Source organism: Rhea americana, unplaced genomic scaffold (assembly GCF_003343005.1).
Source record: "Rhea americana isolate MKP2758 unplaced genomic scaffold, rheAme1 scaffold_258, whole genome shotgun sequence".
Taxonomy (NCBI): Eukaryota; Metazoa; Chordata; class Aves; order Rheiformes; family Rheidae; genus Rhea; species Rhea americana.
In genome coordinates, this window is record NW_028186377.1 from 837,392 (window position 1) to 851,695 (window position 14,304).

At 42.0% G+C, this 14,304-nt stretch overlaps 1 protein-coding gene across 2 annotated transcripts in view; it reads right to left on the reverse strand.

The window, feature by feature from the left end:
• SLC22A3 (solute carrier family 22 member 3) overlaps positions 1-14,304 on the reverse strand; it is a 31,990-nt gene that overhangs the window by 12,532 nt on the left and 5,154 nt on the right. The window contains exons 2-4 of one of the 2 annotated variants that reach the window (XM_085307423.1): positions 6,080-6,183; positions 4,091-4,203; positions 817-982 (exon numbers count right to left, since the gene is read on the reverse strand). In XM_085307423.1, coding sequence (XP_085163549.1) covers positions 817-982; positions 4,091-4,203; positions 6,080-6,183 — 383 coding nt within the window. Of the gene's footprint in view, positions 1-816; positions 983-4,048; positions 4,204-6,079; positions 6,184-14,304 lie in introns of both variants that reach the window. The other variant, XM_085307422.1, reaches the window with a different exon arrangement.

Consider the following 14,304-nt stretch of genomic DNA (forward strand, 5'->3'; position numbering starts at 1 on the left):
GTGGATGTCAAAAGTACAACAACTGACAATCAAATAGAATGATGCCTGCAAAACAATGAAGAACAAATGAAAGTCAACAGTAAATACATGTAATACTTGAACAGGCTGACCAGGAAACTTCTGGCTGTATCATTATAAGATATACACACACATGATCAAATGTAAATATATTTTATAAACTGAACCCTTAGCACTACTACTGTTTGGTGCTCTGGTATATACTAAGCCTGTGATTAAGATGAATCATAATTTAAAAATGCATGACATTGTGCAAGGAAACAGTACAATATGTAGGAAGAGGACATGCAGCTTAGTTTATTTGGATTCAGCCCACAGGATGGCTGAACCTCTCTGAGATGGTCACCAGGACACAGTGCTCTGCTTTCTCGTTAGCCATAGTGCCCAACTTGGGGCAAACAAGTCCCAACAATGGGACTTGTGGTGCAAATACCCAGACTTGAACTGAGTGTGCAATTAGAGGTAAAGGTGAAATCCATGACTGATTCAAAAAAACTTTTAGAAAATCATATAGTTCAACAGCCTACTCTGGGTTAACCAGGAGCAGAGCAGGATTCTGTGAAATACCAGACCCAGCTGTTGTGAGAGGTAGACCCTGCACAGAAAAATAAAAGTAACATGTCTATGATTTACTTAAAACAGTTTAAAATGACATAATCAACAGGAACATAAGAATTTTCTTGCTAATCTACACCATTTTGTACAGTGCAGATGGGACTTGTGTCCACAAATGGAGTCTCACAGTGCCATAGTAGCACCGTCAATAAATAATAACAAGAGCAATGACTGCAATGTTACCAGTAGTAGAGCAGGAAAAGGAAGTTGGGCAGTGAAATGGCCAGCTGGATACCCTGCCAGCTGGGAATCCAGTATGCAATTCCAGGGAGAATCATAATTCCCAAGGTGAAGAATATCTGTATCACGATCCCAATGATCCGCTGGTCAGAACCAACAATCTCCGTCACTGAACAGATAGAAAGCCAAAATAAACAATAGAGAAAAACTTACTCAAAGGAGAAATATCAGCTATAGGAACAAAAGGAACAATAGTCCCGTATCAGGTCACAGGTCTGTCTAGCCCATTGTCTTGCCCACCGCAGCATAAGCATTTCACAGAGGTGGCCAGGGGAAGCATGGGTGGTACTTTCCCATTCACTCACCTTCTTTCCTTCGGTCTGTAACACAGAAACTTTCTGATCCAGAGCTTTGGTAAATTGTTATCATTCTCCCTGGCACAGTTTTGGCTCAGGCTCCAGATCAGGGGATCACCCAGGACAGGGCTGCTCCCAGCAGGTAATTTGGACAAGGCTTCTGCAGGGAAGAAAGTTTAGCCATACCATGCTGGTTGCCTTAAGGGCCAAGGAATGGTTCCCACTCAGTTTTATTTACCAGTACAAACACAGGCATTTTTAATCCCTTGTTGGATTTTTTTTTTTAATTTGTGAATTCATCTAATTTCTTTTGAAACTCATGTAAGCCCATATTTCAAGCAATATCCCATGGCTATGAGATCCATAGTTGAAGCATGTGAAGAAATGCCTCCTTTGATTTGTTTCAAACCTATCACTGCTATATAGCATGGCAATGTCAAGTCACTGTCAAGCAGAGGGTTTTATGTTGGTTTCCAATACATAGAAACCATTTTAAAAAAAATTACTAGAGGAAACACAATTTTACAAGCAACAGTGGTTTGTTTCAGCTGGCAGCCCTACTATTTTCATTGGCTGCTCATCATGTCTGTACTGCGCCTGGCTAACCTTATTGCCTAAAGGCAGCTGCCTCAGCGTTGGCCCTAAAAGACCTGGACCTCCCTAAATGCTAGGGAGGTTCTTGGGGTGGCCAGTCATGGTGAAGCCAAGATCTGTAGCTAGGGAGATGTATTACAGTAGCCATCCTTTTGTGCAGCAAAAGCAATGTCCCTCTTGATGTGAGTCCCTCTTAAAAGATGTTAGGATACTCTGTGTGGTACTAGGACATAGGAGTAGGTCCATGAAAGGATTGAGACATAATATCCACTATCCCTTTGCCACTCAGCCCCCAAAAATGACAACTACACTGCCTCCCTTATGCATGCCAAGAGTTAGGTGTCTCAGAAGAGGAGTCAGATGAATGACTTCACAGAGCAGGGCTGTGCGCAGAGCCGTATGCCCTTGCCCTCTCCAAGATTCTAGACACTTTACTTAGGGCTGCAGAAATACACTTTCCCTCAGTGTACCTTCTCCTAAAATTAGGTAATCTGCGTATTGCAAAAATGAAGAAAGAAGTCCTCCTACACCTTTTGAAACTTGGCTATTTTAAGGGAACTATTGGTCTGTTATAAAATATTCTGGTAGTGGCAGCACTCACTGAAGTTTTAGGACAAGATTTGTGTTCCCTTTTCTCTTCAATTTAAAATTATGGCATATGCTCAGAAGTGTGGAGGAAAACAGATTATGGGCCGTCTCCCCAGACCTTGGACCTGAGCTGTTCAGCAGTGAAACTTTGTCCAGAAAACTAAGGCGTTTCTGGGCTTTAGATAGTGATAGGGCTAGACAGCAGTCTYGAGGAAGTAAGTTTTCACCCAGATCACAATAGTATTCCTAAATTTCACTGTAACTGCTTCTGTCTGGTTTTAGTAGTGCTCTCACTCATCTACTGTATCTAGCAATTTAAACGTATCACAGCCCTCACAGACTACAGAGACGATCCGAATTTCTTCAATATATAATAATGTTATCACTGTGTTTTGGATTGTCACAAATTATTGAAGGATTGATCTTCTTTTTAAGTAAATCTGATGTGTCTGCTTTGGGAGGATGTCCTCCTTAACACTATGCCACTTCATTCTCCAGAAAGGAATTGGAAAGGTTCCCTTTCTGAACCTGGCAGTCATTCAAGATGTCATAACAATACCCTTTTCTCATTAAAAGTAGGCTAGTTATGAGAGGTTCATCATCACTGGACCATGACTACATCATCTGTCAAGGAGTCTGGATCTCTGCTGATTTGATACTATTTATTAGAGAGCTTTCCTTCCCTTTCCCTTTTCAGGAAATGATAATCCTAATATGGATCCTGGTGTACAATATGTCCAATCTGGCACTCAGCAAAGCCTCTCTGCTGAAGAACGAAGCATAGTCATCCAAGCATCTGTTCTGCCCATGCAGAAATGCAGTTAGCTCCTGTGAGGACCTGTGGAAGTTGTTCAGACTCTGCTAAAATAAACAATGTCCCTGTTAGGGTATCCTGCTTGATTCTTGGCTTGCTCAGTCGATTTTGGCCAATGTGGTAATCTCTATATAAAAAGGAAACCTTTATATACACACATTCCATTTCTCCACCTTGTAATTATTTATATTTTTTTCTATAAGTACCTCATCCCTCCCTGTCCAAGTCCACAGATTAGACACCTATAAAAGACTTCACTTAGCATCAACAGAAAATATTGCTTTATTACTGTACTGCCAATGGCCAGCTGCACACAGGCATGTTCATGTACTAGCGGACAGAGGGGAATATCAAAGGAGAATTKAGATAGTTCTGAAAGACAGTTCATTCTTGTTAGTGCTTCCTCAGTTCTCACTCCTCTCCCTGGGATCCAACAAAATCAGGCAGGCATATACACTGCTGGTCACTTCCATCTCGTAGCAGTATCATGGAAACTTTGCACTTGCTGCTATGCTAAGAGGACACCTCACTACTAATAAATTAGAACATATCACCARGTAGAGAAACTGTACTGCCTATAGCATTTAGCTGCTGGAAGGGCTGCTGGCACGGTTCAAACACAGGCCAGCAAGTATTTCCCCAAGCATTTTATTCAGGCATTAGCCCTGACCAGGGATCATGTCAAGTAGCAATTTGCACACAGTCACCRTGTCTTGGAGAATAAAAACATCAAATAGGATGGGCTTGGGTTGTTCACTGCCTGCCAATCTCAGGGTCCCCACTTTGTTACAAGAAAAAATTATTCTCAAGAACAGAGTCAGTCACCTTGTTCACCACCTCTCACTTTTCTTAACAAGAAAAGAAAGAAAATAACRGTTCTCACCAATCACATAACATGTCATCCAGGTTCCCTTGCCAAACACACCTTGGAGAAAACGGAAGATCAGAAATACAGTAAAACTTGGTGCGAACGCAACTATGATACCACATATCCCAACCCCAAGGCAGGAGAGAAGATAAATGAGGATTCTCCCGTATCTGTTGAAAGAGGGAAAGAAAGTAGAAGTTATTAAAGGCCACAAAGAAAGCTTTATTCCTGGCATCTCATTTTGATGCTAGATTCAGAAGTGCCTTTTTGAGATCTACCTTGCTCCAAAGGGAGGTTGCCTGAAACTTTGCAGTGGCAGCTCTTAGGATATGGGACTCTTTTCTCTATAGTAATTATCACAGCCTTTATCTCACTAATTTTAAAAGTAGTGATGAGGATGGGCCTCCTCTTATTTTAGGAAACAGTTTTTAATTCTTTTAGCAGCTAAACTAATAGCACAAATGTTACAGTTCAGAATGTTATGCAGTTGAAAGAAGGGAAACTTTTGCTGGGAATTTCTGTTTTCACAAATCAGTCAGCTTTGTAAGCCATTTCTTCTTTAATTAATTCATCTAATTTTCCAGCGTTCCACTTAGGCTTGAGATCACCTGGTTTTTAACTCTGCTTTATGTATACATGAGCCTCATTTTCCAGCAAATAGAACCATTATTAACAAATGTGCTCAAGACGAACTCTAAATCTGAAAAAAAAACTAAACCCTTCCCTATATCTTCATAACAATGTGTCCTTAGAACAGAACTAGTTTCCATTTTGATTAAACTTTCTTCTACTGTTCAGAAGAGACTGTGAAAACTGCTATAGTTGTTTATCTTGCCAAAAAGTACTTGAGAGAATACTTTTTGTTCATTCTTTTCAGAAAGATTCCTGTGAATAATTTATATGGGACAAAAAAATCAGAGTATTTTGAATCAGTTCAACTCTTTCAGCTCTCAAGGACACAAGGGTCTAATGCAGCACCTTTTCCCAGTGCTATCACATATGAAATCATTGTACTATAGTTATATTATGCTTAATGTATAGATACTCTTAGAGATATTATTTTAATAAGTAGTTGTAATATTTCTATTCTTACATAGTCTTGAGGTGTTAGTATTACAACTGCCCAGTCAGACACCGAGCTGTGATGTTTTAAGTTAATCACTGTCATGAGATCCCTTTTACCTCCAGAAGATGACTAAAGTCCTTAGAAAAATCAAGTTTTTCTTGCAAGTATTTTTGTTTGCTAGCTCAAAATTTGTTATCTGAAATGACATTCTAGACAATTCTGCAAGCACACCTGCCTCCAAAGAAATCATACTTTAAGATGTTATTATTATCACTATACGTATATCAAAGAAAAATAAAACAGGTAAAAAGGACATATTTTATGAACTGAGGAAATATGCTCTGCCAGTGAAATTGCCGGTGGTGCTCTCAGGCAGTGCGTAGATTGCCTACTACTAATGGACAACTTAAAGCACAAACGGGACTCCCTTAGGGCAAGGTAGACCTTATCGGCTTTCCTTGCTCTGGGGCAGGTCCTCAGCTTAYGCCTGAATATCACCCACATTTTTTACTAGTTTTGATCCAGCTCTAACAAAGTGAAAGACTGACTGGAGCTATCACCTTGGTGGTCAGTCCAGTGCATGAATGGAGAGAGTTACCATGCTGAGCTCCTTCCTTCTTTAGCCAAGTAGCTGCTTCCTTCATCAATGGCCCCTACTAAAGGTCCTCCAGAAAACTCCTCTGAATGCTTCCTTTTCATTTCTGTGTCCTTCTGCCCTTTCTAGGTCCAGATGTGCACACAAAATACTGGAAACCACAAGAAAGGCTCTTTTCATGACTTTTTAAAGTCCAAACAGGATCAGGAAATACCATCACATGTAGTTTCCAGCCCAAAAGGAAGCAAAGATTACATTAGCTGGGTTTCATTGAAAAGAGATGTTTATCCAGAGTGAGTTAAACCTCCAAAATGCTTGTGCAACCTAGTGCAAGTTAGGTTACAAGTGGTTCAGTCTCCAAAGGACAGTAGTGCTTGTACTTTACCTGTCCGCAGCGTAGCCTAGAGTGAATGCACCAGCCAGAAATCCCAGATTGAGGATAGCCTGCGTTAGATCTAGCATCCAGGCATTGCCACACACAAGGTTATACTGTGGGAACAAGGAAGAGGTATAAACACCCCCAGATCCTCAAAGCAGCATTCTGGAAATTGCAAAYGATAGGGAAAAGGGAAGGGGAAGGGGAAGGGGAAAGGGAAGGGGAAGGGCAAGGGAAAGGGCAAGGGCAAGGGCAATGGGAATGGGAAGGGGAAGGGAACTTTCAGCATTCTTTAAGCTATTGCTAGGATCACAGGAAAGCTTCTCCTTGCTGAAAGGATGCTGAGTTTCGTACATCAGTTATCCAGATATGGACAATGAATTGCTGTTTTGCAAACAAAACACAACAGTAACAGATCTGTTACTAAGGCAAAGCCATGGCTTTGTCTAGTGCAGAATAAGGTCACACAGCTATAGCCAATAGAAACATCAGCTTATAGAAATGATTTAATTAAATTTTTTAGTGTCTCCTGGATAAAAGCAAAAACATGTTACCTCTGAGGAAACTGAAAACACATCTCAGATCAAATTCAAGCAAGTTAAATATGTACTTTCTTGCTATAGCTTTCCCAGACTCTTCTATTCCTTATACTGTGGTAGCTATAGTTGTCTAACAAAACATTACATGAGTGCATGCCTGAAAAATTTATTAACAGAGTTGGGGACAGGGATGAGCAGGGATGGAGGAGATGGGGTAGTAGGGGAGAGGGAGGAARAGAAAGAGACTGAGAAAAAGAAAACATAATGAACCGAAAATTAATTTGTTATCCAGGCAGTATGTCGTTGGAAATTACATTAGAGGCTCTTTGAGAATAAATGAATACCAACTGCTGCCTGCCAAGTTCTGCAGGCCTTCCAGAGTTAGGAGGCTTTGATCCATACCTAGGATAATCTTAGGAGTAATCGGGTTCAGGAAAAAGGGAAGTCATAGTCAAACAGTAGTTTCTACTATTTACTCCAAAAATACCTTTTCACTTTAATCTGTGAGCTATAAGAAATTATTTTGTCKCTAACAAGGTATTGGTTCCTGAGGTACACGTGTATTTGTCACCAGGACATATATCAATAAAGGTGCTCAAACACTGCACTTGGAATGAGCGATTTCACGGGTATTTAGAGATTAAAAGTCTCTTTTGCCATTCATATTTCTCCAGATTTTAAAATATAGTACCGTGAGCCTAAATTTATCTTCATCCATTTGTCTGCTGTAATGCCCAGTGAAGAGAGGTGCAGACCCAACAGATATACATCAGGCACCCAGACTTAGATTTATCTGAACCTAATCTGGATTCAAGAATCTAAAGTTACATTCTTAAATTTATGTTTAGGTACCTAAATGAGAAGCCTGACAATTTAATATTTGAAACTCCACACAACTGCCATTCATACCCATTTCTTTGAGCTATTCTTTCCTTTTAAACGCAAAAACTTTTTTCCTTATAGTAAATATAGTATTAGCACTATCAGAATMACTGATAGTAACTACAACAGGAATTACTGTTGTTAGTTATGCTGATTTAATTGGAAGTCTGGGTATTTGSGTTTGTGTTTATTTTGTTTTGTTTTGTTGCTTGAAGCTACAGGTCTGGGAATTTTGTGACTGAGAACGGCAGCTTCCAGCTCTCATAATTCTGAAGAAAAACTTGGCTAGCAAACCCCTAAGTCCCCAGCATTATGGGTACCTGTCCCCCACTTACTTTAAAAATGTCAGAGTTTTGGTGTCATCTCCATTATTCCAGGGAGCCTGAGTGGCCACCTTGGATCAACTAGTTTTTGCTTCTGAAAATCTTGACCAGCACCTGCAGAAACATTAACTTCTGAGAGAAATAAAAGCTGTTCTCAGTTGTCCCACTCAACRGCTGGTGCAATGCTTTCCTAGAACAGCCTCAACAAGGAGCAGCACTTTCAAAGACCACTTAAACCTTTTGCTCTCCGAAAATATGACAGCCCTGTGAAATAGTATCAAAACACACAGCTTTTGAAAGCAGAGTTTTGTCATGAGCATGACCACTAAAAGAGCTTAGAAGCCAATGCAATTACCTGGGACATTAGCACCTGTTAGGGCTCTCAGAGGAGCAACTGAAGCCAACTGTACAAGGAAATACAGCTCACCAGAGAGTGAAAAGTTAGCTTTGAGAAAACATTGGCTTCAAAATTGTGCTGTTGAACTGTAATTGAAAAGGAAATAATTACATGAAGATAGAGGCAGCAAGGACAAACAGGAAGAGGGGTTTCACAGGAGCTCAAGGAAATCTCTCTGACTTGGCCAGAGCTGTACTGAGCCAGAAACACTACAGGCCCCCTGATCAGTGCGGGTCTACAGCCAGGGCCCAAGCTCGACATACTGGCACTGCAGCTGCCCAGCGGAGCTTTTGCATGACCCCAGACCCCAGCTGAGCTTTTGTATAACCCCAGAGCAGAGCGCAGCTCTCCCATTCCCCTTGCCCGCCCCATCGCTTAGCTACAAGCTTACTTCTGGGCTTTGGGTCAGATGGATGCCAGCAGGGGAGACCCTGCACTCTGCTGGGTGGGTAACAGCTCTGAGCTATTTCACAAYACGCTCTGTTATTTCACACCGTTTCCCACTGATTGCTTAGGAGCTGGTGGGGCTGTCCTTAAACAGTAAGCTGACTTTTCCCAGTCACCATTCCTGGATCTCCTAGGAGGACTCTGCTGACTACAGACTGTTCTGTACTATAAAAACACCATTGTATTTTCCTGTGGGAGACACAGGGGGCCAAACACAACCCAAATGGAAAATTTGCTTCAGCATGAGCTGTTTCAGAGATTTGCATTCAGTGCTTGCAAATACAGAGTGAAGTGTTGCTTAGGGCTTCCTTCTGCTGCTGCCCCTACCTCCTAGAATAATATATTAATTTAAGTGGAAAGGGACCTCTGGAGGCCTCCRGTTCAAAACCCCACCCAAAGAAGGACCAGCTTCAAGCTGAGGTCCAAATTCACAGCAGGACCTGTTTGCTTTGGGCCTTGTCCAGCGAGGCTTCAACTGTCACTCAGGGTAGAGGGTCCCCAGCATCTCTGAGCATTACTGACTTGCCTCATCTCTGGTATGGCTTTTATCTGCCCTCTTCTMTCACCAGGATGAGGATATCTTCCCTGCTCCAGGCATCATCTCCTTTTCAAAAATCATTCACAGCTATGGAGTCTGGCAGAGGCCGGCTTTAACCTGATTGTGTGTTCAAYGCTGATCCCTACTTAATATGAACCTTTGCACCAGGATATTATGTTTCCAACACACTCCAGTGAGTAAGAAACTCACTGACTCACCAGTTATCAATGCTGTGATTCAGACAAGCCACAGAGCCCCACCGTGTCTATGGAAGAATAGAAGCGTGCCCCAGCCCTGCAAGCTCAGGGGTGCTGGTGGGCACTTGGGTGRTTGCACCAAGCACCACTGGAGCTGTGCCCAGGAGAGCAGGCAGCTAGCACAGAAGAGTGTGCAGGGGCCTGCCCCAGCAGCAGCTGCAAGCCCTCGTCCTGAAAGTTTAAACTTTTGATCCTTTTTCAAAGTATATGTTTATTTTTTAAATAATTTGATCTTTCTTCACAATAAACAGGCAGTGAATAAGCTGTCATGAAAGAAGGCAAAGAACATGTGCCAGAAACAAAGAGGGAAAAATATGTTTTCTAGAGAACACTCTTTCATYTTATAATCCATGTCAGAAGATTTAAGCAACAGTCAAAACTTGCTCTTGGCTAATGATATAGTCAARTATCTTAGATATTCTGGGAAATAGATAACTTCTAAGAAACCATGAGTTTTCTTCTGAAGAGCTTAGTTACATTAACCTGTTCACTTCTATATTAGTCCTGCACTTTGTTCCTTTCTATRTATTTAAATAACTACTGATACAGATAAGCGTTCTTGAACCTTTTCTGTTTGTTTGACGTAGCATCTAGCATTTAAACGGTCACCCTGTTAACGTCTTGCTTTTCATTTACAAACATAACCTTTAAAAGGGAACATAACCTTTGCAAGAGAATTGCAGACAGCACAGAATTTTTTTCCAGTCTAARTGACCTATCAGACCCACATCACTCATTCAAATATGATCTGTTTTGGTTGTACCTGATAGTTTTCCCTATTTCCATAGCTTGGAGGAAAAGCATTTGCAGCTGTTTACACGGGATTTAAATCTGTTCCCWGTTAGCTAGTAGTCCTCCTATATGACAGTCCACCAAAACGTCTCCCAAACCCTGTTAACAGCATCCACAAAAAGAGAAAAGAACTTTCTCTGCTTCTGCAAGAACCATTTTCTCATCTGGGCCTGGGCTGATGTTTGTGCTGCTGCCACATAGGCTATCTCTGCACAGGCAGATGCAGTCCAAATTGTGAGGCACTTACTGACCAGGGGCATTGCCATATAAATTTCCAGTGATATCAAGGAGAAGGAGAGCTATTCCTGTCAGCAACCATTTCCCTCAGCAAGTGATAGGAAATCCCCTTCACTGAAAGTACACATTCTTCTCATAATGCACCAAAAAAATCTCAACATCTGGTCTTTAAATGTCACAGATTATCCTCTTGTGATCCTGCTTTGTTCCCAAAATTAGTAACATCATTGAGAATCAAAAAATCTAAGGCCCCTCTCTGTCTAGACCAAAGCTGTCTAACATCTTTGCTTTGTGGACTTTTCCTTCCTTCTGAACTTTTCATGTTGGTACCTCCATGGAAGAAGAGCTATGATCACCCCARCTGAAAATAAACTGCACAAGAAATGTGAGATTAATATCTCATTTCTCAGCGTCATACAACCATAGGCAAGCTGGGCTCTAGCTGAGGGGGAGCCTCACGTCCACTGCTGCATCAGCATGCACACACTGCCTGAAAACTTGAGATATGTTTTCAAGAAACATATGGGAGACACTGGAGTCAACAGAGTTTACTTTCCAGTCCTCCCTGTGCATTTGTGGCTGTGTCTGTCCACGGACAGGGTCTTCACTGTGCRTGGCTACCTTGTGAAGTAAACACTTCCAGCTTCACTTGGATGGTCTGACTTGATTAAAATCCCTCAGGACAACAGAGCAGAAAGAGAACATCACCATATTCATATTCAGTCCCTGTTCCTTTACAGAGTAGAAATTTAATTGCTGAAACATTTATCATGCTGGGGGGAAGGATGAAGAAAAGGAAAGGAAAGCCTTAAGTTTTTTAGAACTCCATTCCCTAGGCTGTTCATTGAACTTTATAGTCCTGTCTGTATCTAGTGCTTGTTAAAGCCTAGTTAACTGGCATCTTGTTGCAATCACCACRTGGGTGAGCAAGCCCAGGCTGGCCAGCTCCAGCTAAAGACATATCCCCTTCCTCCACATTGCCATGTTCCCAGCGAGAGCCTTGCTGCACAAGTGAGTGTGCAGTACACATCATGGCAGCTTCTCTGGACATTCAGTGCTGTGTTCTCCTGCATGGCTTCTATACAGTGTAAGACTACCCCAATGGCCATGTAGTACAGGCAGCCAGAAACTCCTGCTTAGAAGAATATCTTCATGATGAATGTCTTCCCACCCACTAGAGGTATGAACATTAAAATGAAAGCTCTGTACAGAATTACAGTAGTTCCGCACAGAACCTGCCCCAAGATACCTTAGCAGGTCTATTTGTGAAGAAATGCATTGCTTTAAATGACTAAGTATCGCTAAAACATCTTCAAAATGTAGCATCTGAGTAGAAATTTGGAAGCACTTCATTTCTTATTGCAATTAAATTTCAAAATGGTGGATGAAACTCTTTAGTCAATAAGTTCTACAAGCCAACAAGTTCTACGTTGCTCTACCAGCCCAGCACCAATAGTTCTATCAGATGGCATCCAGATGAGCAGACAAGCAGAGGCTGGTTTGTCTTTTTACTCCCAGTGGCAATAGGCTTAGGGAAATGTTAGTTGTTTAAAAAAATTGGGGAGACTGCTCCTGTTGATGCATGCCCCTTATTTGCTGCCGGGCAAATTGGTTTTGAAAGCACTGTGGTGTTTCTGTAATGATCATTGTCCTGTGGCAGCTCCCAGGCTTACCTGGCACCCATGCTTCCCCTGCTGCTTGGAACACAGAGACTCATCACACTTTCTAGGGAAAGAAACTTTTTCTGTCCTTCTTTTTTCTTATCTCTACCCATGGCCAAAGTAAGAGGGAAGTAGAGAAATGTTATCATCTCCTGAAGAGGAGAAAATAGCAGCTCTTGAAAAAAACAGTAAGAAAAAATCAAAGTCTAAACCCTCAGCAAGTACCAGTTAGCATGATTCCAATGAGAGAAACATAGTCCCTGTGATGCAACCCATGCAAGGAGGGACTCCAGCTCGTCTCATACAGGGAAAGTTTAGTGTTTCATAAGAAACTTAGTGATTGCTGTGTTCTGCTCTTCTGTCCATGCTTTTTCCCATTCCCTCCACTGCTTACCCCATCATGATGGTGGGAATAAGGCAGGGCACTGCCAAGCCAATGACAATCATCAAAATAGATCAGCATTCTGAGGGAGAGCTGCATTGCTTATTGTCTTGGAGGAGGAGGCTAAAAGGAGCAACTGCTCTTTCTCCAGTCTGAGCTTGACTGTTGAATTCTTCTCTACTCGAAATCACTGTAAAAACTATGAGAGAAACATTATTGCATTGCATATAGGTCCTTCTGCAAGTGTTGACTGGCTGTTATTTTCTGAGACAGCTGGCAAGAAGAGGAGCAAGCAGATTTACTGGCAGCAGGTGCAATAGGATAATATGTTCAGATGATTTTGACCACCTCAGACCTCACACTTTGGCAATAAATTGTTGCCAAGTCTTGAAATGACATCATCTATACCGTAAAGACTTGCTGCAGTCAGGACATATTGGAATCAGGCCCTTCTGCTAAACTCCTGCCAACAAAAGCTGCTAATAAGCCCAAAATATGCCAGCTGTACTGTGGCAGCTGATGAACTCGTAGACTTTTCTTTCTCCCTTTCAACCACGTGTTATTTAATCTGACAATGTGATTGTAATTCATTCACATGCCTCTAGGAGTCATCATTGCCAAAAATGTTTTAATAAAATGACTATCACTTTGCAAGCTATTATCAGTCGCCCTTTCACAGAGTGCTAGATTTTCTCCACTGGGACTGAAGTATGCAGTGCCAAAGCCCAGCAGTATTAAAGGTCAAAGACCCAATCTTCAGCACAGATTGCTGAGGAAATTAGGTTTATTGGTTTTCACGTGTTCTGGGTACATGCGTCTCTCTCTTCTCTAACTCTTACAATGATCAGGCCGATTTTGATCAACAAAAAAGTGCAATGGATTCATAAAAAGCTCAGTTCCTACAAATGTTATGAATTGTATTTGTGTTCTGACAAGATGTTCTTTGTTAGACAGCAGAAGATCACCCAGAAGGAGAAGGCAGGAAGTAGATTTCCCAGTTCAGGGTGACTTGAGTTCCTTTCCTAGATTGACAGGTCAGCATGAAACTGCCATGCCACAGCCCCGGGCACCCCTGCTTTTCCACCTGCTCCATCTACAGAGCAGAAGGTTTGGCCTTTCCTGCCCTCTGCACCCTGTGAGAGGTGCTACTGTCGGCCAGCCTTCCCTCTAGAGAAGTGCCAGCCACCTGCTATGTCCAGCATCATTTCAGATGACATCAGCTGGCATGAATCAGGAACAAACTTAGCTCAGTAGTTATCTCTTCAGCCTCCTTCTCCAAGCAAAATCTGAGAAGCCAGTTGATTGCTGTCCCACTACTGACGCATGTAGTTAGCTCTTCTAGTTTCAGAGGGAGCTACACAAGACACATTAAATTAAAGAGGAGACTATTTGCACTGGACCTACGTCCTTTACTCAAATTCACCACCTATGATACCATTGCATCAGTGGGGTGACTGTCAAATTTTACACATAGCAGAGGCCTTTGCTGATATCCTGAAAGCTTTAAGTCACCCCAGCAACATTTTGCTCAAGGTTAATCAAGGCACCGCAGCACTTGGCTGTTCACTTCTCACTCCGCATCTGTGGACAAATCTTCCTCCAATCTGGCAATAAGCCAGATCCTGGTCAGGGATAAGCCTGACCCAAAACAGTGGAGCACAGAGATTGTTAGACGTATAGGTGCAGAAGCGGGGGGTCTGTGCTCAGAGCCTGCCAGATGTCAAAGGAAACTTTTACAAGGGAATCTCCAGCAATGCTCCGTGGCCTGTGACCTATCAT